The sequence below is a fragment of the Peromyscus eremicus genome, chromosome 19 (genome assembly GCF_949786415.1).
Source record: "Peromyscus eremicus chromosome 19, PerEre_H2_v1, whole genome shotgun sequence".
Taxonomy (NCBI): Eukaryota; Metazoa; Chordata; class Mammalia; order Rodentia; family Cricetidae; genus Peromyscus; species Peromyscus eremicus.
The window spans coordinates 45055510-45081124 of NC_081435.1; the positions used below are offsets into that span (position 1 = coordinate 45055510).

The 25615-nt window shown below is 41.2% G+C and overlaps 1 protein-coding gene across 1 annotated transcript in view; it reads left to right on the forward strand.

The window, feature by feature from the left end:
• Megf10 (multiple EGF like domains 10) overlaps nucleotides 1-25615 on the forward strand; it is a 110718-nt gene that overhangs the window by 7738 nt on the left and 77365 nt on the right. The window contains exons 2-4 of the mRNA XM_059245951.1: nucleotides 683-784; nucleotides 2329-2429; nucleotides 24520-24612. Coding sequence (XP_059101934.1) covers nucleotides 683-784; nucleotides 2329-2429; nucleotides 24520-24612 — 296 coding nt within the window. The remainder of the gene's footprint in view (nucleotides 1-682; nucleotides 785-2328; nucleotides 2430-24519; nucleotides 24613-25615) is intronic.

Below are 25615 nucleotides of genomic sequence, written 5' to 3' on the forward strand. Positions count from 1 at the left end.
GCTGATTATCTCTGCCTGTTTATGTATTTAGACCTGAGTGTAAAGAACTCATGGTAGCCTTCATTTTTGTGTACTGTACACTCTTCCGCTGCCTGGGAAGTTGGGTCAGCATATGAAAGCCAAGTGCTCCAATTGTTCTGATTTTTCAAAATAATCAGTGAAATGGAGTCGGCTCTGAATACTGGGATTGTATCTCTGCTTATTGACCTTGTTCTTTGATGGCTGACGGTGAGAACTTTTCATGAAAGGTCTTTGTTGTGCATGGAATCCTGGGATGAGAGCCGCGACTTAAGTACAGAAAGACACAGTGATAGGTTTTGAAGTTTGGGAACATAATTGTAGTGTGGAGAGGAAAAGGATTTCTGTTGAAATGTGTAATGTGGACCCTTGTCTTTTACTTTATTGCTAATATTTGCCTTTGGGTTGTGCTAGTTCAATCGAAAACCTACGTAAACAGGAATATTCTGTTCAAAGCCAGTGTGGGAGCTGGGCATGTAGGTTCAAGGCATGAGTTCAATTCCTGGTACGGCCAAAGGGGGAAAAATCAGTGTGGGGCTGCAAATGAAGACAGTTTAGCCTCTTTTTGTTTTGTTTCTTTTTTTAATGTGAGGATTGTATCACTAATGTAAAAAGTAATGTGGAGGAATGCTGATTCCTGTTTTTTTTTTTCTTTTCTTTTCAGCTACTCAGTGACCGTGCAGGAGTCGTACCCACATCCCTTTGATCAGATTTACTACACAAGCTGCACAGACATCCTGAACTGGTTTAAATGTACACGACACAGGTAATGGAGGCGTGGATATGTTTATGAGCTTGACTGTGTGGGAATGGAATCTGATACAGTTAGAGATACCAACTACTTGAGAAAGAGCATCCATGCACCCAGAGAGCAGGTGTTGAGGGCTTTGATCCCAAGCTCAGGGGGCAACCAAGGGGTGACATAGTTCATGACCTTTGGGAACTAACAGTCTAACTACAGGTGACATATCTGTTGTCCTTGCTGTGATTAGAAAAACCTTATCCAGCTCTCATATAGAGGTTGACTAGAGGAGACACTCTTTTGTTTTCCTTTTATTTATTCTTTGAGAATTTTATACAGCACGTTTTTACCATATTTTCCCATCCTCTATTCCCCTTAGAAAGCACCTAACCAACTTAATGTTATTTCTCTCTCTTAAAAAAAAAAACAAACAAAAAAGGAAAAAAAAAGATCCACTAAAAAACATGGAGTCCAATGGACATGCACAAGACCTGTACAGGCTCAAGCCAGATGAGATCCCAGCAAAGAGGAGCGGAAGGGAGCACGAAGTTCCACCCCAAACAAGAAGCTACTTGCAGATCATAGCTGCCGAGAGAGGGAAAATCAGCTGCCTTAAATGCATTGACCCTGGGTATGCCAACAGTACTCTAGGGCAGGCGCCGTGCTGTGCTCTTGACAAGTTTGCCAGCACAAACTGGAGACATTTTCCCTCGTCCATCACCAGCTACCAAGAAACTCGTGCCTCAGTGTCTGTTTCTAGTTGGATGTTTGACTCAGTTTATGTTGGAATTTAATCTTTAAATAAGATAGGCTGTCTATGGTCCATGAGAACACAGAACCCAAAACATCAGTACTTGTAATGAAGGGAACTCTGATACCCTTATTCTCTTAGTTAAATATTTATAGTATCATAAATTATGGATTGAGTGTGATACCTGTCATTATGATCTGGTTATTTGTTTAATATGTTTCTTTATTAAATAAATTTTTTACCAGCTTTATCTTCTCTTACTAGAAGTATAAGTTCTGGCAAGAGAAATACAAAGAAAGTCTTTATACTGTTTTGCTTGCTGCCATTCATTCCTTGGTGCCTAAATAGTCCCTGCAATATGCTGAATGCTTAAGAAATGCATGAATTTTTGGAATCACTGAATGAATGGTGCTTCAGTTAAATCAGATGATAAAATTAGTCTTCTCTTTTATAGTAGGATGACACTATGTTGAATTTAAAAAAGACGTCTATGAATTCTTCCTTTGAAACATAAGTCAATGATGCCTAGATAGGTATCATACATGAAATACTTGGCACCTTATTTCCAGATAGTTGAAGTAGGGAAATCACAACGCTTCTGATGCCTTGAAATAAAATTCAAATTGGCTGGAGTTGGGAATCCTCTTTAGCATCTTAATAATGAACTATTATAATCTTATTCTGTGTTCCTTCTTGTTTTGAAACACTTTGCTTTTCATACTTTATTAAAGCTGATAGCTATTTTTATCAAAGTAGAAATCATTCCTTGTTAGCTTGTCAATCAGAACTAACGGCACCATCTTTTTCTTTCATACAGAATCAGTTACCGGACAGCCTACCGCCATGGGGAGAAAACCATGTATAGGCGCAAATCACAGTGTTGCCCTGGATTTTATGAAAGTCGGGACATGTGTGTCCGTAAGTAAGGTGTCCATCCTTTGTGCTGTTCTTGCATGTCCAGTGCTGCTCTGCCTCTGGGAGTGGCAGCTGAGCTGGGGACTTTGGAGACGGGGCAGTTGGAATGCTCCCCTCTGCTCCTGGCTGTTGGGCCCTTGGCTTGTGTCCTGCAAAAGGCGTTAACGTTGTACCCAAGTCCTACCAAAACTCCCCAGATGAGCATTGCTTGAGGAGAAAACAGCTGTGAAGAAGATGATGCAAGGCCGGATGTGGCCTTGTCAACTGTCATTTCAGCTGGAAATTGGTTAGGAGTCACTGGGCTGAGGTCACAGAAGAGAACATCACTCTCCTGCTGCAGCTAGCTTCTGAGGGGCCAGTGTGCTTTTTTTTTATGGTCACAGAAAGATGAAGGGACGGGTCCAGGGCACAAGGCACAAGTGCATTTTTACTGGCGTTTTACTTCCCTGCAGCATATCCCCTACCTGATTCTGAGGCATCTCGGGAGAAGCCTAGAGTTTATAACATATTCAGAAGACTCTAGATCTCATGGGATGCTATTGCAGTGCAGGTTTCACAGAATTATTTTGTATAAGTCACTTAGAAGAGAGAGCATGAAAAACTATTTAACTCAATGCACAGCTGTATGGCAACCCCCACTTCTGAGCTGAGGCACCGATATTTGAGAGAGCAGAGACAAGGTTCTGCTGTAATCTGGAGGCAATGGACATGCCTGATGGGTCTAAATTGACGGTACTAGCTCCACCAACCACTCAGCTAGGTGGCCTCAGATCCATCAGCTATACCTCTAGGAGGCTTCTTGTTGGCTCAGAGGGTAGGGGTGGGGAATTAAATCCGTGCCTGTCAATCTTCATGCAGATATCAGTAACTCCCCAACTTTGGTTCCAAACTACCACTGTGTCTACTGACAGATGAGCATAGAAAACAAAAAATACAACATGGAATTAACAAAAAGGAAACAAAAATACACAGTGAAGGGCTCGTGCAGCCAGTAAATGTCTTCTGAGTCCAGCAGTGCATGGTTGTACTGTAGATGTTTCTAAATTAAACTAGGGTAAATATGTACACAATTTCTAAGTTGCCTCTATTATGAACTGCTTCACAAGCTGTCCTTGTGCTTAAATAATTGTTCACTTCCTAAATCAGTTAAGTCTAAAATCCTAGAGGTAGAATTGCTAGGCCAGAAGTGTACACACCTGGAGGGTTTCCAGTATATAAGTATAGGGATACGCTCAGGAAGTGAGAATGTCTGTCAGCTTATACCCTGTGACAAGTTTTGTTCTGAATTTGCATATCTTTGACTAATGAGGATGGCAGATAAGAAAAAAAAATCACATGTTTGTAATCAAACAGAATAATCAGGAACTGATTGATCTCAGTAGCCTCAGCTCATGAGAAGCTGTCAGAAGAAAGAAAGACTGGGAACACAGTGGGGGGTGGAGGCTTCACTGGCAGGGCTGGCCATTCTCCAGGGATGTGGGTGACATGATTCTGATGCCCTTAGCGAGGGTTCAGCCTAACCAACACAACTGTCAACCCACACTGAGAGAGTGCTTCTGTCCCCAGATCATAGGACTCATGAAGAAAGAAAGCCACAATACTATTTATTACTCAGGGCTTGGGGTTGCTTGGGCCTTCTCTGTCCTTACCTCCCCTCCTGGAATGCCGGCATGGAGGAAATGAGATCCAACAGGCCAGTGAGTGTGGACAGTATGGACCCTAGCAGGAGCAGTTAGAGAGTGCAACTCAGTGTTCCATGACCGCAGCTGCAAATCTACTCGTTCATCTCGCCCGGAATTACACTGGCAAAATATCAACCTTTTTCTTCCACTTGACTCTTACAATGTGTTCCCCAGGCTATGTAAATGACACCTTCAGCAATTGCTTCTAAAATTCTTTTTCTGGGCCTTCTTAGCTTATCTGCGGTCCCTATAGGCAGAAAAAAAGTTCTCTTTTTCCTTTTAGATATGTTGTATTTAATCAGCTTACTGTCTGCTCTCACCAGCCTGGGAGCTATTTGCCTTTTTTAGGGCAGTTTGCATTTATCAGCTGTGATGTCTTATTTCATTGCTCAATGCCCTGAAAAAAAGTTGACTTCTCTCTTGATTGTGATGGAGGATGCTTTTCAGTATTTTGCATTCTGTATCTCAGGTACCACTGTGGAGAGGGCAGGGAGTGTTCTTGATGCTGTTCTTGTGATCTTTTCCCAACAGGTTTTGCTGCCAAGCAGGGAGCATGGTCATCATTTTTAACTGTTTCCAGTTATAGAAAGGAGCAGAAATAGGAATCGGTCCTCAGTTGAAATTAATTATTGATTACCAGATTTCCTGAAAAGGCAGCAAAGAATGTTTTCCTCTGTATTTGCAGTCAAATTTCTTTCAAGTAGCTGAAAACTCTCCCCCAGGAGAAATGGTCTCAGGTATCCCAGGCTGGCCTTGAACTTGCCCCGAAGCCCTAGGATGACCTTGAACTTCTGATCCTCCTGACTACATTCTGAATGCTAGGATCACAGGCCTGTGCTGCCATGCCCAGTGTATGTGGTTTATACAGTGTTAGATATCAAAACCAGGGCTTCACAGATGCTAGCCCATCACTGTCAACTGAGCTACATCCACAGTCCTTAAAGGACATTTTGTATTCTAGTTTTCCATGTAAAGGAATTCACTGTTGTTATTTTTTTTTGTTGTTTGTTGTTTGTTTTTCCCCAAAATCATTTCCTCCTCTTCTTCATACGAAAAAAAAAATCAGGTTCAGTAAAGAGGGTTCAGTACAAACGTGCACTGATTGTTTGTCTATGGTATAAAACCCAAGGGCTGGGCTCTGTGATTACATGCTTATCTGGGAGAGCTCTGCTCCTTTCCTCCAAGGAGTTTACCCTAAGTAGTTTTTAATGTCTGCAAAACAACAACAGATTAGTAGTTATCATGACCAAGTGTTTATTCTTCGCCAGGCATACACATCATCACACTAATTCCTCCCGACCTCACTGTGAGACAGATACAATCCTATGCATTTTGTAGACGAGGAAACTGATCAGGTGGTGGTGAGTGGTGAGGAATGGTGCCGTATATATTCTGAATGTGGGATGAGAGACTTCATCCAAGCACAAGGAAATGGCGGAACAGCTGGTAGATGGAGAAGCGTCACCTAGCTCCTGCCATACTGTATTTCTCAAGAATAGCTCAGGGACATTACCGTTACACGACCACAGAGATATCAATGGAACTGATATCAGATAATTTTGCTTTTGAAAACCAAGTCCCTTCATTCAATTCACAAATTTGATTCTGTTTTCATGTTCATCTCTCTTTAAAGTGACTAAAATGGGCAAACACTTTCTCTTTCGAAGTTGGCCTTTGAAAAGGTTTCTGAAAACAAAGAGCTTTATAGAGGGTGTTTAGACAGATATCAAACGTAGTGATTCCATCTGTATGAGCCGGGCGGCTGCCTGTGGATACAGAGGTGTACCCGGATGTGGGGTGGACCTTTCAGCTAGTGAGGGAGCCTTGGCTGATGCTCCTCCTGTTTAATACTTTGGGGTTTCTGAGGATAAGAATAGGAGTTCAGAAAGACCCAGAAACTTTTACACTTCGTATTCAAAGCAGGGGAGGTCTGGAGCTCAGTCTTTGTGGAGATTCTCACAAAAGGTCTCTCAAGATGTGGCCTTCCTCCCATGTTTACCGCCATGGAGGCAGCAGAGGATGCTGAAATATACTTTTTAATTCTGCCAGCTGCAGGGAGAGATCCCTGGAGAACAATACCATGTTCTTCTTGTGTTTGGAGCACAGTGAGGAGACCTTCTTTGCTTGAGACAGGAATGAATGGGCAGACCATCTGAGGGAGTGGTGACATGCCGACTCCCAGCTCAGTAGGTCTGGACTGGGCACTGATCTATGTATTTCTACTGAAGGTTCAAGACTTCAGAAGCTACAGGTCCATAGAACACACTTGAACAGCTAGGCTTCTGCTAGGAGACAGATGAATGTTATTGGACCAGAAGAGGAGAGGAAGGTGTAAGTAGAAGCCTTTTCTAAGAATCTAGTTGGGAAAAAGAAGAGATAGGAACAATTTTCACCAAGAAAGTATTACTAGGCATGAAGATATTTGTGATACTGAGATTTACTCTGTTTATAAATCATGATGAACCCTAAGTTCATCCATCCTTGGATTAGGTTTATCTGATCTGATATGTAGTTATTTTTGATATGGAAAAATCTTCCTCTTAATGAAGAAATGCCCAGGGGATGAAAATAGTTTTGATGTGTGTGTGTATGTAGAAATATGTGTGTGTGTGTGTGTGTGTGTGTGTATGTAGAAATATGTGTGTGTCTCTGTGTGTGTTTGCATATGTGTTTATATATGTATATAAATACGTGATTTTTAAAGTCACATAATTGGTGTCTTATAAAAATGCTGTTGATTAAAGTGTCAGGCTCTTGTACCTAACTACACACTCACTCAAACATATGCCAATACGTTTTTATTAATACACACCAATATTCATGTTGGGGTTACTGTTATTTTCTGTGTTTCTTTACCTTAGATTGGTTAATACGCTGGTTTCACACACTGGTGTTAATGAATGTGTGGGCATTATAGTTATGAACCCCAAGGTTCATCCATGTTGCAGCACATGTCAGGATTTCCTTCTCCATAAGGCTACATGTTTATTTTTCTTTGCTTGTTGAAATTTTTAAACTCCAGGGAGTACGGTCCATGTTGCTACCTTGATGGAACATGTCAAGTCCATTGTTTTCACTATGGTTTATCTCAGAAGCCTTAGAATGTAGACACATTACTTCCTACTTTGTTTCCAATTTTATACATTGGTTATCTCAGTTCTTTGAATTTTCTAATTCCTTCTCAAGAGACAGATTTTTTTTTTGGTCTAATAACCATGATAAATGACTCAATCATGGGATTCTTCTCATTCATTTCTTGTCTTCTCTGACCACACATGCCTTGTAAGTTAAAATGATATCAGTTCCATTTTGAAAACTCATGACTGTTTTGGAACTGAAATCTCAACTTTTGAGTTGTTGTGTTAGAGATCGAAGAAACAACCAACCACTGTTGATGTCCTTCAGGGCTTTGTCTGTGTTGAAAGGTAGCAGTGTGGTACAGATTGGAGAGAGGACGGACAGACAGACCATTTGATCCTCCCTTATCAATGGACCATTTTGTTTACTAGAAATAAAAGACCTAAACTACTTCAGAGACAGTAATTTGTTGTATCTTTAAATTTTTTTCTCAAATTATTTTTCACAGTGAAGTATTTTTTTTTTGTCTTTATGGAACACTAGAGAGAAAATAAATAGTCACTCATATGTTGCTATTTTTAGTATAGAACACTATATTTTGCCTGTTCATTAAATCTAAAACAAATTTATAGATTTATACTATGCAAACACTTTTTTGAATAGTTTTATTCATTTGTGTTATATCATGGATATATTTCCTATAAGTAAATCAAATCTAGCAATTTAGTCATTAATTTACATGACTAATAAATTAATCAATTTATGGCCAAATAATGTTGTATTGATATGTACTATTGTTAGCTACTAAAATAATAGGCATCATTTCATAAATCTTTCTGCAGACATGAGTGATTCATAAGACGAATTATGCTGAGCAGAATTTCTAGAACAAAAACATACAAATTTATTTTGTGTTACTGTAGCAAAATGCCCAAGTCAGGCTGCTTTATAAAGAAGAGAGGCTTATTTAGCTCACAGTTCTACAGGTTCAAGAGTATGACATGGTTTCTGTACTGGTCAGTAATCTCTTGGCTGTGTTACATGATGTGGGGAGGATGCAGGTAGACCAGACAGGTATCAGAGATGCTGAACTTTTATAACAATTGTGATATATGTATATATATATATATATATATATATATATATATATATATATATATATAAAATCACCCAGGAGAACTAACCAGGGTCCCACAAGAAATAATCTTCTTTAAGGCACACTCCTCTGATCATTACAAGGACCTCCCATTAAGCCCTATAGCTTAAAGATCTACATCATCACCCAGAACTGGCATCTTTAGGACCAAACTTCCAATATGTAGGCCCTTTGTGGGGAGGGATACACAATGATCACAATCCAAAGCACAGGAAAATGTGTGCATATTGCATGATTTGGGATTTGATTTGGCTATGAGGTACCCAAAGGTGGCCAAACCAATAGGGGACAAAATTATTTCCACCTTTTCCATCTACCATCTCTAGGGGGAGCGGTCTTTATTTTCTTATACTACAACTGAGCTCCAGATATCAATCCAGTTCCCAAAGCCAGTGGAAGTGGCATGAGAAGAAAATCCCATGGCAATGCAGCTTCCCAAGGTCATGGAAGTGAGCATGTGCCGTTTTTTTCTTACATACTCATGGTCAGGCCTTAGTAAAATGGGTTCATCCAGCTGCAAGGACATCTGTGGGGAGAGGATAATGGATTTTGAAAGACAAAGACAAGAATGATCTTACCCACACATTAAATACTAATGTGTTTTCATATACACTGCCAAATTGCTGTCTGGATGAGTTATATGGTTTATATGCTTCCTCCACCAGCAATGCATGAGGGTGCCCACCTTCCCACTACATGTCCCACAACACCGACACTAAGTATTACTGTTTTTTTTTTTTTAAAGTTCTGTTAGGTGAAAAAAATAAGGACCTTGTTTTATTTTGCATTTCAAATTTACCAGTGTTGCTGATTTCTTAAAAATCATTTTTTATTATCTATTTGTTTTTTTTGACTTAATGGACTAGAGCAGAATGGGAGACGAAGAGAGACTTTGTCTTTCAGAGAGTCATAGAAAGAGAAATGAGCACAAATGGGGATGGTGTGGAAGGAAAGGGGGCTAGGATGGCTTTGGGGCTGGTGACAGCAACAGCTCGAGACTGAGAATTGACAAACACGTGCCCAGAGGTGAAGCCAGCAGAAGCACTAGGTCCTCCAATGTCCTTTAATCCTTCAACTTAATGGACACACATTGTCTGTGTACCCCAAACTTCCAGAGGGCCTCCCCTCCCAACACCTGGACTGTTTGCTGTTCCTCTATCGATGAGTACTCAGGGCAGTCTCCTGTCTCCTTCCCATGCTCTCTCCCCTAAGGAGAGGGATGATCTATGATCCCATGGCAGTGAGGGGAGGGGAGCTCTTGGTCCAGCAGAAACACAAATTCGCAACTCATGTGAAAGATTCCAGAGTTGTGGTCCCCAGAGTACTGTAGCTCTTTCAGGATCGTTTTGGAGTAAAGAAACCTTTGAAATTATACTAAGGACCTAATCATCATCTACATTGTAATTCTGGGAAAATATGCTTGTTGCTACACACAACTGATCTCTAAACACTTCTTTATGATCTGGCCTTTAGTGAGCTGGGGATTGCCTATGGATCTGGTTATGGGGCAGGAGGGGGGACTTGGAGAAGCTCACGAGTAGGGTGTTGGCAGCTACCCCTCAGTGGAAGGGAACTGGTGAATTCAGACATACATCAATCAGATGTCCTTGGCTTCCTTTTGGCTAATGATAGCAAGCAGATAATTGTAAACCAGGCAGACTGCAGCAGACTCACAAAGGAAATGCCCAGGGTCCCTTCCAAGCTCACTTCCCATTCTCTGTACTCCTTCAGATGCCTTGCATCCCTCTGCCGGGTGCTGCTGCAAAGGAAGGGACCCTTCTGAGGATCCTTTCCTCTGGGGGAAACTTAAAGGCAGCTATCCTGTCCTCCTTAGCTGGAAGTTCAGTGTTAACTTGAGTTAAAGCTCTAATGGGGACTCCCGGGCTTGCAGGGGATTCGGAAGGGAAAGGTCTGAGATCTGGCTTCTCCCCCTTTCAGCTTGCAGGCCAGCTCTGGAGGATCAGTTCCCATGGATGTGCCCTCTTGTCTTTGGCACTTGTTGAGAGAACCTGGGAACCGTAAATAAAAAGCCCCAGCTCCCACACACTGATCTCTATATGATTTCCTGTTCTTAGCAGAGAGGAGTATGACAATTGATTACCAGAGCAGTGAATAAATATTCACAGCTGATTTTAACTTGGCCAACTTCATGTAAAACTGAACTGGCTGTAGGCAAACAGGGAGCTAGAACTGTTGTTGATGTTTGTATGAGAAAATAACTCTGAAGACGAGAACTCTGCTCTAGTTCAGATGTCCTGCTTAAAAAAAGAGAACAATATATATATTTTATATTGTTTAGTACTTTCTATATGTATGTTTTTATGATGAATCAGGTTTCTTTACAGAGTCTAGGTAAAAATGTTTATGTTTAGAAACTGCTATGGTAAAAAATAGTTCATGCTTTGAAAAAATAAAACCATATTTTATATGAAGTAAAATAAAATAGGCAATGGACTTTAACCTGAAATACTGGGGCAAGGGCTACAAACATCTGCAGCTTACTTAGTCAAAATTCATTTCTTTTCAAGAGACAGATGTATTGTACTTTGGAGAGCCATGGGAGGCTGTTTGTCATGTGACACATAATTCTCTCCCCCACACCCCCAGCCTCTTCCTTTGTCTTTGGATATTAAGTTATATTAGACTGGAATTAACAAAAATCCTCCTCTTGGGGAGAATAGGTGCTTCTCTTGGAAGCAGCTGTCCGGAACATGGTATTTAGAAAGAGTCTGAGGCTAAGCCTGGGATGAAGAGGAAGCACCGGTCTTTAATGGGTGACCTAGGGTTGCAGTGAGTGGCCTGCATGCTCCATATTTTCTGTCTCTGAAATTATCAAGCATCCTAAGGGAGTTTTGATCTTTTGGAGAGATGTCATGGAGATATTAGTTGTTCCGGTTAATCATCATGGTCCCTAAATCACCTGTCACAGGCCCCTGTTAGACCCATCTCTGCCACTTAACTGATGGTCATGCCATCCACTATACCAGCTCTTGTCTCCAGGACAAACTGGCTGCTTCTAGGAAAGTCAGAATATTTGCCAAACTAACTCAGGAGAACACTGTCTACAGTTTTGTCAAGTGGATGGAGACATCCACATTCTGTCTCAGTGTCAACCTAAGAAGGATCGCACTGGGAGAGAGACAGCAAGCATGAGTATGTTGACCAACTCGGTAAGGCCTGGGGAAAGAGCTGGCTGAGATGCTGTCTCACCTCCCACCCCCTTGGTGACAGTGAATGACACATTTTGCCTTTTATCCAGGTTTTGTGTGACTCAAGTTTTTTTTTTTTTGAAGAGTTTTGAACCCAGAGTTTTTTAGAACATGAGTTGCTGGCGAGACCTCTCATTTTTTTTTGGGGGGGGGGCTGTGGAGACTCAGCATTTGGCAGAGTGCTGTATAAGGGAGAGAAGAGCTTCCCTGGTTGGTAGGCAAGACCTGAAGGAGTGGGAAGGCCTCTCTTTGAAGTTCAAGGCAGCCGGAGCTTCCTACTCTGAGTTTGTCCGAGTCTCACAGGCTTGTTTAATTTGCAGTTACGAGCTTGTCAAGCATTTCCAAAAAAATCTGTTGTCTTTAGACTCTTGAGCACACCCTTTTGAGTAGAGATAAAAGTGAGACAATCCCGTTTGGCTGGCCAGAGACAACAATGAGATGGTATGTCCCTCAGTGTAACTACCCAATAGTGCCCCTCCCGCACAGGCAGTGGATTTTTTCATGTTTCCATAGGGACCCTGTACTCCGTTGCTATGGAGTCCTATTTGGTTCAGAGGCACCTACCAGAAAATGCAGGGGGAAGTCTTTTGTCCATACACTGCACCAGGAGAAATTCCAATTTTCCCACACGCCCTCTGGAACCTATTCTTGGGTTTTCTAGTTGGGGATGTTGGACTCTGCTAGGAGTGAAGATATGATCTTACAAATGATGCAGTGGGTGTTTGTTGCTTTCCTGATTTTCGATACTTCCCTGTTATAGAGAATGTTATAAATAGGAACTCTGAATTTAATCTTGAAGAATTCCACTATGAATTTAAGATAGGCTCAGTGCAATTCTGATGGAAATCTTGCCTGCTGCTCTTTCTGCCAAAGCAGGCCTGACTTTAGGATCCCAGGGAGACTAGGCTAACAGAAACAATGGAAACTTGCCTCACCTCCAGGAAGCAAGTCTCTGAAATTGCAGTCTTTTCAGGATAGTTAGCATGTCCACAGGCCTAATAATTCATGCAGTGTCCTTGCAGGGACTGATAATCGCTAATGTAAAAGCCTGGAACTGAGAAGCAATTTGAACTGGACGGCTGTTCCAATCTTTTTAGGATAAAGTAATTTAAAATAATAGAAAAACACATTTTGATCTAAGTGAAGAACATTGGCATGGCCAGGTGGCAGGCTTGCATTCCCCTCCCCCTCATCAGTCTGGCATAGCGACTGCCAGCGTTTGTACAGATAATCCAGTGGTAAACCTAAGGCATCCGTCTGAGGCACACACACTGCACAGACAGTTTTGTGTTCTTCAGCTGTAGCATTAAGAATATCTGAAGTTGTAGACTTACTCTGTTTTCAAGACAAATGAGTCCACAAAAAGCTTGAGAGAACTCAGATAGAACTCCTAGAGAATTTTTACTCGGTAAAAGAAACTTCTCTACCAGGTCCCCTTGAGGACCCCTTAGCCTGAGATGGGTCTCCCTAATCAGCTGGGTCACAGGAGTGACCAATATCCTAATGGACAGTTAAATGAGGACAGAGGTCCAGTGGATGCTTATCCTTCAAAAGAGAAGCTGAGTTATACTTGTGTGGTATACTTGTGTGGAACTGTGGGCATAAAAAGAGGGAAGGCACCAGAGATAGAACTCTCCTAGGAGAAAACTGGCTTCCCAAAATTGGGTCTTGGGTACCATCTGTAGTCACATGCCTCTCATCTGAATGATGGAATGTTTCTCCTGTAGAGTTTATTGCTACATTATGAAGGTATTTTGGGAAATGCCATTGATTCAATACTCTTTCTCTCTACCATTTGCCGTAACCTTTATTAAATTTGCTCTTTGACAATTTCATACATATATAGATCATTCTGATCCTGTCACCCCACCTAATCTGCCTTTGCCCTCTTCCAGATTCTCCCCCTCCCTCAAATCCCATTCCTACATTCATTTCTTTTGCTGTGTGACCTGTTTCTGTTTGGTAAGAACCATCTGTGATTTAGTGCTATTCGTTGGAGCCTTGTGGGTTCATCAGTAGGTAGACAACTGAAGACAACAGCTGTTTCTCCCCAAGAGCCCATCAGGAGCCAGGAGTTCAATAGGAGATGGTGGATTTCCAGGAACCCCTCCCCCATCCATGGTTGACTGTTGACTGGCTCAGTTTGGGGCCATGTCAATTTAGCCAAACAACCATAGTAAAATCTCTCCTAGACCATGAGTCCTCCTTGGTCATAGGTTTTTAAACTAGGTTTACACTACCTGGTATGAATTCCCTCTTGTGGAGTGGGCTGAAACTCCAATCAGAGGGCAGTTTATTACCCCTACAACAGTCATGCCATGATTGTACCATTGGGTACATTTTTTTCCTGGTAGGTTAGTAGATACCCTTTCATAAGGACTACATTAGCTTATTAGATGCTCTGGGAATGCTTGGAGCAAAAGGCATGTCTCAAACTTAATTGCCATAGACCTCCCTCCCACATCAAGCAACTCAAGAAAGGAAAGGTTTTAGCTGCATCCTGTAGTCAGAAGTTTTCCTGTTTTTCCGCAGCTGCTCTGTCCCAAGTAAACACACAGAGGCTTGTATTAACTAAAACTGTTAGGTCTATGGCTCAGGCTTACTGCTAACTAGTTCTTTTATCTTAAATTAAACCATTTCTATTACTCTTTGTATCGACACATTTCTCATGGCTTTACCTGTGTTCAGTTACATCTTGCTCTCCCAGCAGCACTCAAGGTCTCCTCTGACTCTACCTTCCTTCTTTCTGTATCTTTACTTGGATTTCCTGCCTGGCTATAACCTGTCTTGCCATAGACCAGAACAACTTCTTCATTAACCAATGGTAGCAACACATATTCACACTGTACAGAAAGATATCCCACAGCAGATTCCACAGGTGTAGCAGACACATCCCTCCTACAGCATGGAGGAGGGGTCTATTACACTGGCTTCACTGTTGGGAACAGTGTTGTCTGGGTCTTTCTCTCAACATTTTAACCATTACCACTGGAGGTATGTCATGGCCAACCATTATTTATCAAGAAGTAAAGATGTCAACACATATGCATATAAAATGTAAAAATCTGAATAGTCATAAAAATGACAGATCTTGTAGGATTAAATTTAAAATTAAGGGGAAAATAGCTGTTAAGTTTAAAATGTGACCTTCAAGGAACATAAAGCCCCTTTTATTTTTTATTTATTTATTTATTTATTTATTTTTTTGAGAGAGTTTTTCTGTGTGGCTTTGGAGCCTGTCCTGGAACTCACTCTGTAGACCAGGCTGGCCTCGAACTCACAGAGATCTGCCTGACTCTGCCTCCCGAATGCTGGGATTAAAGGTGTGCGCCACCACTGTCTGGCCCTTTATTTGTTCTTTTTGGATCTTTCCTATGTGCTGTAAAGTTGTCTGAGTAGCAAATCCAGATGGTCTGACATATATTCAAGTTTTAGACTTTTCTTTTTTATATTTATTTATTTTTATATTTGGGGTGTATGTATGTGTGAGTGTTTGTAGGGGTTGCCATAATGTGCATGTGCCATGACTCCCATGTGGAGGTCAGAGGACAACTTTTGGGAGTTGGTTCTTTCCTTCCCATATGGGTCCTGGGTTCAAACTTAGGTCCCCTGACTTGTACAGCAAGCACCTTTATTTCCCTACTGCCGGCCCCCTATTTTATTTTTTAATATAGCATCTTGATGTATTTCCTAGTCTGGCCTTGAACTCACATTCTCAGGGAACCTCCTGCCTCAGCCTCTTGTGTTGCTGGGACTGTAAAGGCATATCACTGTACTTAGCTTGTGGTATACAATCAAGTCTGGTTAGGTCTGTACTTGTCTTTGATTTTAACACGTTTTCGTAGCAACTTGGAAAAGCTAGGAGATTAGTAACACTGCTTGATGTTCCTAAGTGACAAAGGATATTGAAGGCTACTGTAGCTCCCAAGTTCCCTGGGTCATGCCCTACTTGTAGTATTCCTCTAATATACATAGTCCCCATGTATCTGGTCCCCAAAGACATATTAGTTGTTCTATGGACTTCCTTCTTTCCTTCCTTCTTTCCTTCTTTCCTTCCTTCCTTCCTTCCTTCCTTCCTTCCTTCCTTTCTTCCTTCCTTTTTTTTTTGAATATTCTAGTAGCCAAAGTCCTACAGCTTTGCTTTCTCCTTTTGGAATAAATTAAATTGCTTAATCTATACATTTTCCTTAAGGTATCCATACTATGAAGCAAAGGTTCCAGACAAGGACAGCTGCAGGTGTCTCTATTAGTCCTTGACTCTTGGGCATGATGATTTGACTTGTTCCCAGCAGCTATAGATGTATAAGGAGAATTGAAAGGGTGCATGGGTCTCAGAGTCCAAAAGGAAGTGTTTACAAATCACCATCAAGGGGTAGAAGGGCAAGGGCATGGAGTGGAAGAAGTATAACTGCCCTCTTAGCTTTCCTCATGACTGGCTTTCATTATGAATATGTGATTCCGATGCGGAGGCTGGGAGCATATCTCAGTCAGGTAAGCTAGGGCACATGCCATGTGGTAGAAAACAGTTCTGAAATGACCCCATGGCCCCATAGTGAGGGGTCAGACCAGGAGAGATGCCTTTCTAAGAACAAGAGAGGCTGGCATGCCCTTCCTGTGGCACCGTCACACTTTTCTTATAGACATAGATGAGACCAGGCCAGCAGGGACTAATCCATCTCGAGTGAATGAGGCTTCCTCTGGTCCCTTCTCTAAATTGTCAGTGAAGAAATTTTACATCCTGTTCAGAATGAGTCAGAGTAGGTTGTGTCATCAGACATGCCAGAAGCCGAGTTGTTAGGCATTTCCATGTAGGAAACTGGAGTTCATTCCGGCGCCTTTACCAGTCTGAAACGGTGGCTCATTATGATCATATTACTGGAGTTCCTTAAATCTGATTGAACCTAAAGAGACCGACGTGAGAGCTGTGGCCAAAATCCATAATGCCTGTGTAAGTTCAGAATTAAACAAAACTCCACTTTCAAGCAATGAATAGGATTATGTGCTCCACAGATGGCATTCCTATTCCTTATATGGGCTCCATTGCAACTCTCTATTTCCACACAAATTTTTGGTTTTGTTTTCCCAATTTAAGTTATTTGCTTCAAGGAGGAAAATCTCAGGGGAGCATCACATTGTGATTTTTTAAAATGTATTGACACTTCTCCAGATACATTTCTTGAGAGGATTCAAAGCAATGCCTTCATAAGCATTTGCAGAGTCCATAGACTCTTACTGAAATTGTAGGCCTGGGAAGGTAGCTCAGTGTCAGAGTGCTTGCCTAGTATGTGTTCAATCTTTGGCATCACAGAAAAAGAAGATTTAAAAAGAATCTTGTAAAGTATGTACAGTATTTTAATAACAGTTCAGATGTTCTGTTCCTCCCCATCCCCTTGGTATATAAAGTTATTTGATTCCCTTTAGAATGTTCTCTTCACATTCAGCTGTTTTTTTAAACAGCTCAGTTTACATAAAATGAACTGCACATAGTTAAGTGAAAAAATTGATAAGAATTGGCATATGTTCAAAACTGTAAAATCCTTACCCCACTCATGATAGCGAGCCTACTCATAACTTCCTCCATCTACTCCTCCCTTTCCAATGAGCCTGCTCATAACTTCCTCCATCTGCTCCTCCCTTTCCAATGAGCCTATTCATAATTTCCATTCACTCTTCCCTTTCCAATGAGCCTACTCATAACTTCCTCCATTCACTCTTCCCTTTCCAATGAGCCTACTCATAACTTCCTCCATTCACTCTTCCCTTTCCAATGAGCCTACTCATAACGTCCTCCATTCACTCTTCCCCTTCCAATGAGCCTATTCATAATTTCCATTCACTCTTCCCTTTCCAATGAGCCTACTCATAACTTCCTTCATTCACTCTTCCCTTTCCAATGAACCTACTCATAACTTCCTCCATTCACTCTTCCCTTTCCAATGAGCGTACTCATAACTTCCTCCATTCACTCTTCCCCTTCCAATGAGCCTATTCATAATTTCCATTCACTCTTCCCTTTCCAATGAGCCTACTCATAACTTCCTCCATCCACTCTTCCTTTTCCAATGAGCCTACTCAAAATTTCCTCCATCTTCTCTTCCCTTTTCACTCTTCCTCAGGCAAGCATCACTCTGATTCTGTGGCTCCGGGTTAGGGTGCATTTTCTAGAGTACTGTGTTCTCTCTGATGTCTCATTTCTTTTATGAAGCATAATGAATTTGAGATTCATCTATGTTTTTGTGTACATCATTAGTTTGTTTCTATTTGTTTCTGAGTGATATATATATATATATATATATATATATATATATACTCTACGATTTGTTTATATTTTCACATATTTATGGATACTTAGATATTTTCTATCTTACCATTATAAAAAAAAAGCTGCCTGCAGAACTGATGTACAAGTGTTTATATGGCTTACACTTCTCTTAGGTAGTATCTGGAATAGAGTGGAAGAATTGTTTGACATTTGGACACAGGTATTCAAATCTACTTTCTTTGTGATAGCTCAAAACTGGAAACAACCCAAATGTCCATAACCATTTTGAGACAGTTCTTTCTTATTTTGATGCACACATTATTATTGTTATATGGCCTTCATTACCTCTGAAAACAGTCTTTCTTCTAAAATTATCATAATAGTATAATGCAAGTTTTTGATCACCATTAGTATCTTGATTGGTTTTTGGTTAACTTGACACAAGCTTGAGTTATCTGAGAAGAAGAATCTGAATCAAGAGAACATCTTCATTAGATTGCTTATAGGCAAATCTGTAGGGCATTTTCTTCATTAATGATTGATGTGGCAGAGTCAAACCCACAGTGAATGGTGCCACCAGTGGGCAAGTGGTCCTGAGTTGTAGAAGAAAGTAGACTGAGCAAGCCATGGGGAGCAAGCCAATAAGCAGCACTCCTCTGTGTCTTCTGCCTCAATTCCTGCCTCCACGTTCCTGCTTTGACTCAGTGATGGAGTGTGACCTAAGAGTTGTAAGCTGAAATACACCCTTTCCTCCCCACGTTCCTTTTGGTCATGGTGTTTTATCACAGCAATATAAACACACCTAAGAGAGTTAGTGTGTCGTTCTAAACTATTTTATATTTCATGTGTTTTGTTATTACATTTCACATGTAATTTTTATAAACACAATAGTTTCTTGCTTTTTTAAAAGCTTCAGCCTGTTAAGTGAGATGTTTCGGCCATTTCACTTGATGTAATTACTGAGGTTATTAGGTTTGCTTTCTGCGTTCCACCCGTCCTCTGTTCTCAGCTTCATCTTCTTTTTTGTTGGATACTTTCCACTAGTCTACCCTCTTTTTTGTTGGTTTATTAACTATAACAGTTTTGCTGTTTTGTTTGTTTTAAGGATGACAGCATCCACATTATTTAACTCTTCTTATACTCCAAAGTTATACTTTAGAGAGAGGGCAGGGCATGTACTTTGTGGCACTGTTTTTAATTTTCCTCACAGCATTTGATCAGCCTATATAGGCTCGTATGATCCATTTGCCTCAAAGTCTAGGAGAAACTCAGAGCCCTTGCATATCTTTCTAACAGAAATGGGCCTTCAATTCACTCTGCTAATATAGCCACTTTGTAACACTCACCTGGCAGATCTCTGAAAGGGCCAATGCACTAGTTTGGAATGATGTTGAGAAGAAAACAGATGTATAACAGAAACCCAAGCAACTAGGGTTTGTAAGAGTCTTGCATGTGGCTGATGGTGTTCATTCATCTGTGGGAAGAATTCAGAGTAAAGAGTCCCATGGTCCACTTGCTTCTTTTCCTAGGATTGTCATCTACATTCTGAAAATCCTGCTATTTGTCACTCAAGGTTTCAGGGAGGAGGGGAACTGGACTGACCACTGAGTCTGTTTGCCTTGTTTTCCACATGGGCACATCATTCTAGAAAGAAAGCTGAGAAATGTGGTGGTCACTCTAGTGTGTCTGGCATGACTGGGACTCTGCTAATAAAAGAGAAGGGGGCATTAATTATCAATGTCTGCAGAACACACTGTTAGCAATAACTCTGTATCTGCCATTAAGAGACACGAAGACCCTGTAAGAATGGACAGAGAGGAATTTTGCATATGTTTCCTCATTATATTTATTGCATCCAGAGTTCTAGTTGCCTATGTGCTCTTGCCTTCTCCACGATGGCTATCCATCTAGGACCACTATGCATAAAGTCTTTTGGTGGCTATGGAGTAAGTTATGTGGCTGTGGGATGGGGTAGGAGGGTGGGGTACTGTGAGGCAGCTACTTCAGGCCACTTCTGCGTGTAGCTATTCTAGAAGTGTCCACTTCATTAGCTCAGATATCTTCTCTGTCATGAGATCTTCCTTGATCTAACCCCAACTGGAATTAATTAAAACCGTCCCCTAGTTCCCATAGTATTTTTTTATGATAACCTTTGGAGATATAATTCACATTACTGTATAATTTATAGTTAAATTATGCCATTCAGTCTAGTTTTAGTATATTCAGAGTTGTACAAAATCACGAGACCAAATTTTAAATGTTTTCTTCATCTCAAAAAACCTGCATTATGTCACTCATTAATGTATTTTTTGGGTTTTTTTTTTTAAATTGGCTTTTCGAGACAGGGTTTCTCCGTGTAGTTTTGGTGCCTGTCCTGGATCTCACTCTGTAGACCAGGCTGGCCTCGAACTCACAGAGATCTGCCTGGCTCTACCTCCTGAGTACTGGGATTAAAGGCGTGTGCCACCATCGCCCGGCCTGCATTTTTTTGTATGGAGTATCCTATTTGGATATTTCATATGAATAAGTGATCCAATATCCCCTCACAGTCTCCTACTCATACTTCCGTGGCTCCTTCCCCTCCAGACTGAGTTCCTTGTTTGCAGATCCATTCTGTTTTCCTGATTCCGAACATTACATGGTATCCCGCTCTTCAGAGTTTGTTTGCAGAAAGGAAAGGGACGCAAAGATGGTAAACGATGGGCAGTCATTTTTAAGAGATACGTTTTCTTAATTTAAATGAGTTGATTGCATCATTGCCTTTAGAGCAATAGATGCCTTGCTTGTACGGACGTATTTGGGCTGTGCAGGCATCTTTAGTCTGCCCACTCTTCCTGTCTGTCACCTTTTCTCCATCCCTAAGAGTCAATCCACAGGGAAATGCATGGGGAAAAAGAGAAATTACATTACAGCTAATGTCACTCAGCATTTACAAGGGAAAGGAATGAGGCCCGTGGCATTAGTGATGGGATTTAAATGGATTTAGGAACTGAGGCTGAAACAGGACCCTAATTAGAAGATTCCAGGGTCATCATGTCAGTCTTCACCTGTCCACCAACAGACAGGCTGTCCACAGCTCCCACTTCAAAGACTCGGCCTGTTTGTCTTGTCTGTGTTTCTTGCCCCTCCACTCCTGGGGGAGAAGTGGCCTTGGCTGAGCCCTGCAGCCTACTGTCCCTCCAGCTGGGTCCAGATTGTGGGTAGAGGTTCTGCTTCTATCTGGCCTCAGAGAAAAGCTGCTAAAAACATAGAACATGTACTTAATTATTTCCTTTTAAAGGGACGAGAAAAAAAATCATGTTGCATAGAAAGTTTGTGCTAGGGTTCTCTCTCTCTCTCTCTCTCTCTCTCTCTCTCTCTCTCTCTCTCTCTCTCTCTCTGTGTGTGTGTGTGTGTGTGTGTGTGTGTGTGTGTTTGCGCTTGTGTACAATGTGAGTGCAGAGGCCACAGGACAACCTTAGATGTCATTCCTCAGGAGCCATCCACCTTGTTTTTTGAAGCAGGGTCTTTATTGGCCTGAAGCCCACTGATTCAGCTAGACTGGCTGGTCAGCAAGCCCCAGGGATCTGCATTTTCCTATCTCCCCATTGCCAGGATTACAAGTTAGCAAGTGAGTGCCATTGTTTCTTCTTCTTCTTCTTCTTCTTCTTCTTCTTCTTCTTCTTCTTCTTCTTCTTCTTCTTCTTCTCCTCCTCCTCCTCCTCCTCCTCCTCCTCCTCCTCCTCCTCCTCCTCCTCCTCTTCCTCTCCCCTTACTCTTCTTCTCCTTCATCTTTATTGAGTCCTCATCCACCATTGTCTTCATCACATCATCATCTTTGTCTTCTAACTTGGATTCTGTAGGTTGAAATCAGGTCCTCATGCTTACAAACATTTCATTCACTGAGTTGTCCCACTAACTCCATGCTTTCTTAGTTAACTACCCCTTTAAAGATAAGAAGAAAGGGCATGGATAAATAATAAAGACTTCCTGTTCCTGTGGGTGAGACATTGTAATGATTCTTTCTGCCTATGCTTGAGACCCAAATCATTGAACACTTGCTAAACTGAATGCTCTTCCCTTTCTTCCCAGCTAGACCCCTTTGGCAGGATATGCACGGCTAATTCACATCTTGAATCTACTTGGTTTCCCCTGTGGGGTTAGTCCTGTACACTCAGCACCTAGAGTGGGTGACAGCTAAAGCTGCCTGGGGAAACTGAGGACAGGTTCAGCTGATTACCCAGAGTCAGTTGCTGTCACTGCATCACAAGCTATCATACTTAGTGTCTCTGTAGGCTGTGGCATCCTAGGTCACAGAGCATCTTGTGCATTTTGTAGCAGCCCCACTGCTTCCCTTTGCCCCTGACCATCTGTGAGCACTTGCACATGGCTATTATTGGATTTGGAGAGTCAGAGATGTTGGGAAAGAGCACACAGAAGAGAAGGAATTTGGATGACAGAGTCGAATACTGTGTGAGGCTTCTACACATGGAACGGACTCTAGACCATTATTTTCGTCACTTGGATCATTATTTCAGGAGGCAATACTCAAAGGTGATTCCATTAGATTGAGTTTTAATTAAGACCCCACCCCTCCACACCCACTCCTAATTAGCTTTCAGATGAATTGGTTTCTATATCAATAATCCATCTACGTTTTGTTTTAGACTTGGATGTAATGTTAGCTCAAGAGATTTCTTAAAATAATCCAGAGTTTAAAATTGCCACCACAGGATCATTCTTTTTCTTCATTTTTAACAAAGAAGCCCTGTTTCACCTTAAAAGTAAATAGCATCTACTTTCTAAAATGTCTCAAGATATAAACACATCATTTTAAATAGCTTTAGTACCCTGAAGGAGGAAAAATTGCTAAGCAGCCATGTGCTTGGAACCTAAATGCCATCAGTCCATGAGGAAGGTAAGACAAAGCCCTCTCATGGTGGCATGCTTATGACGGGTACCAGCGCTCTCAGAAAGTGACAGTCCTCTGGACATGCTGCCCTATGACACAGTGTGTGCAATAGAGAGCTCGATCTTCATTCTCATCTCACCTCCTGTTGCATTTCACTGAATCTTGTGTGTTTGAATATGACAAGTCGTTGGCTTCAAGTATGTCCATACCTACATTTAAACAGATAACAAGAGAGAGCTATGTGGCCTTACAAATGAATGCCACCTGTGAGGTCATGCACGTGCACAGAAATAGAAGGAGATTGAGGTCAGCACACATTGACTTAACGTGACAGTGTAAGTGACATATTGTGGGGCTGGTATATTCATAAGCTAGGGGTGGTTTCTGCTTTTTATCACAATTAAAGGTGTAATATTCTAAGTCAATATTTACAGAATTACCAAGTGCTTCCTTGGAATTCTCGTGTCAGGAAACTGTATCATAGATCAGAATCTCATTCTCAACAGGCCTGGTGTCCCAGCTACTAAGTCACTAACATGTTAAAACGTACTCTGGTGGTAGTAAGTCCTTCTGTGGTCCTCTGTTTATAGGTTTGAACTTCATTTGGACTTTTCCTTGCTAGTTCTGAGTGAGGTGCCTACATTTCAGCTTGGTTCAAAGTCTCTCTCATCTGCCCTGCTGTTCCCGATCCTGCAACAAACAAAACTCATTCCCACTGATTTTTGGTTTGATCACTGGTGTTTGCTTTCTCTTCATCCCAAATAACTTCTCCGGAGTCTCTTCATGTCTAAGGTCAAGACTTTCCAAATGACCATCATTGTGAGTCTTATATATTCATAATGGTCATCTATTACAGATTCATAATTATTCATATGTATTTATACATATACACTATAGATACATTATACCAATAATGGTAAATAAAGTACATAAAAGAATATTTAATGACGTGCTTCTCATGTTGGGTGGAAAAGCAATTTAAAAATTACTATGGTTCTATTTTTTATGAAGAAAAAACACACAGTATAAAAAATAAAAAAATACTGAAACAACCACCAAAAAATGCTGCTAGTGTGTACAACTGGAGGTGAGGCTTACTTATGTACTAATATTTTATGAGGTTGGGAAGTTAATATGCTTTACTTTAATAATAAGCACAGATTTAAAAAAACACATCTAAGTCAAGGTACTTTACTCCATCCTTAAGTAAAATGTTGTAACTCCAAGCTCTTTCAGTTAGCTCTCACAATATTTTACATATCTGGGTATTTTAGAGAATACATAATGTGCGTATGAAGCACTGAGGTCCAGCACAATGTATCTTTGACTCTGCTGTGTCAGAACATGAATGCATTCATGAAGAAAGGTGATCATTGTTTCTGGTGAATATATCATACACAGGAAATGACCTCTTGGTCTATGCTGTCACTGTGGAATACTCATATCTTGCTTTGTGGTTTGTTTCTGCACATATACTCTTCCCAGCACAAAGAAGATGTATTTGGGACCCATTGCCACAGCTCTTAAAGTATGGATTAGACAATTCTCCTTGACATCGCTTCCCTAATTTAGTGTGAAGTAGAATTAAACAGTAGAAATGGAGGAATTTACTTGGAGATATCAAAATAAGAGGGGGATTGTTGGGCTCTACAGTCGACTCTGAAAGGGCCGAGGAAAGGATTGAAGACAGTTATGAGGCATGCGTGTTGTTTTTAGGTGACATGTGAGCCTGGGGAGTACAACAGCTGTGTTGTTGTTGTTTTTTTTCTTGTGCCAACTTTCTTGGTTTGATTGATTTTTTTTTCTCTCTGACAGCTCACTGTGCTGATAAATGTGTCCATGGCCGCTGCATTGCTCCAAACACCTGTCAGTGTGAGCCTGGCTGGGGTGGGACCAACTGCTCCAGTGGTAAGTCCCATCTGCTATTGTCTGTCTCCGGGGGTTGTCGTGGGGCCCCTTGTCTATGGGTTCCTCTGAGCCAAAGTTTCTGTCTTCATCCCAAGCAGAGGGTGGAGTGGATTGCAAATCTAACTCATTCAAACTGTTCCTCCTAAACCCATGGCTGTGTTGCCGAAAGCACTGATGTTAAGTGAGTAGAAAGAAAAGTTCTCGGAAAGGAGAGTTGGGCAATCTGCTACCCACACCTCTGTCAGTATCAGAGTAGGAGCCGGAGTTTAGTTTCCCACTGAGGGAAGGCCACTGCGGTAACATAGCCGTGATGGTCTAACTTCTATTTCTAACTTAATTAGGTAAGCTACTTTCTTGGTGATTAAAATGTGTCACACGTTGAATTTAATTCAGAAATAGAATGGTGTGATCCTAACATGTCCATTTGCCTCTGAACTCTGAGATGAAAATGATGAGTGCATGCTGAGATAACTTTGGGGAGATAAATCTGTAATAAAAATTCATGAACATTTTGATGCGTGTTTAACAGTGTTACAACATACCGTATGACTGTCTTTGTTATGAGAGAGTTACAATTCTAAAACGATGTCTTCTGGATTCTAAGAAGGCGTCACTCAAGGCCCCCATCTTCAGTATCATAAAGTTGGAATGTCGTAGGATACAGTTACTTTCACACATTTTGCAGCTAAAATTTCAGGGTTCACGCAACTTGTTGCTGCATGCAAAATTGTGCCTTTTTCTTTATGACCTTAAAAAATATGAGAGGAAATGGAAATACAATACTATATTGCAATGAATAAATCATTAAACTCATACAAGAGAAATAATTGTTTTCCAAAATTGAGCCAGTTCCTCTGACAACCCAAAGAGTCTCTGTTGCTACCAACTGCATTTTTGAGACTGGTCTGAAGGAATTTTAAGTTGCCCAGATAAGCTGGCTTCTAAGGCTTTTACTTGTTTTCTTTGGAATTGTGAAGATTCTTTCTTATTTTGCTAAGAACAC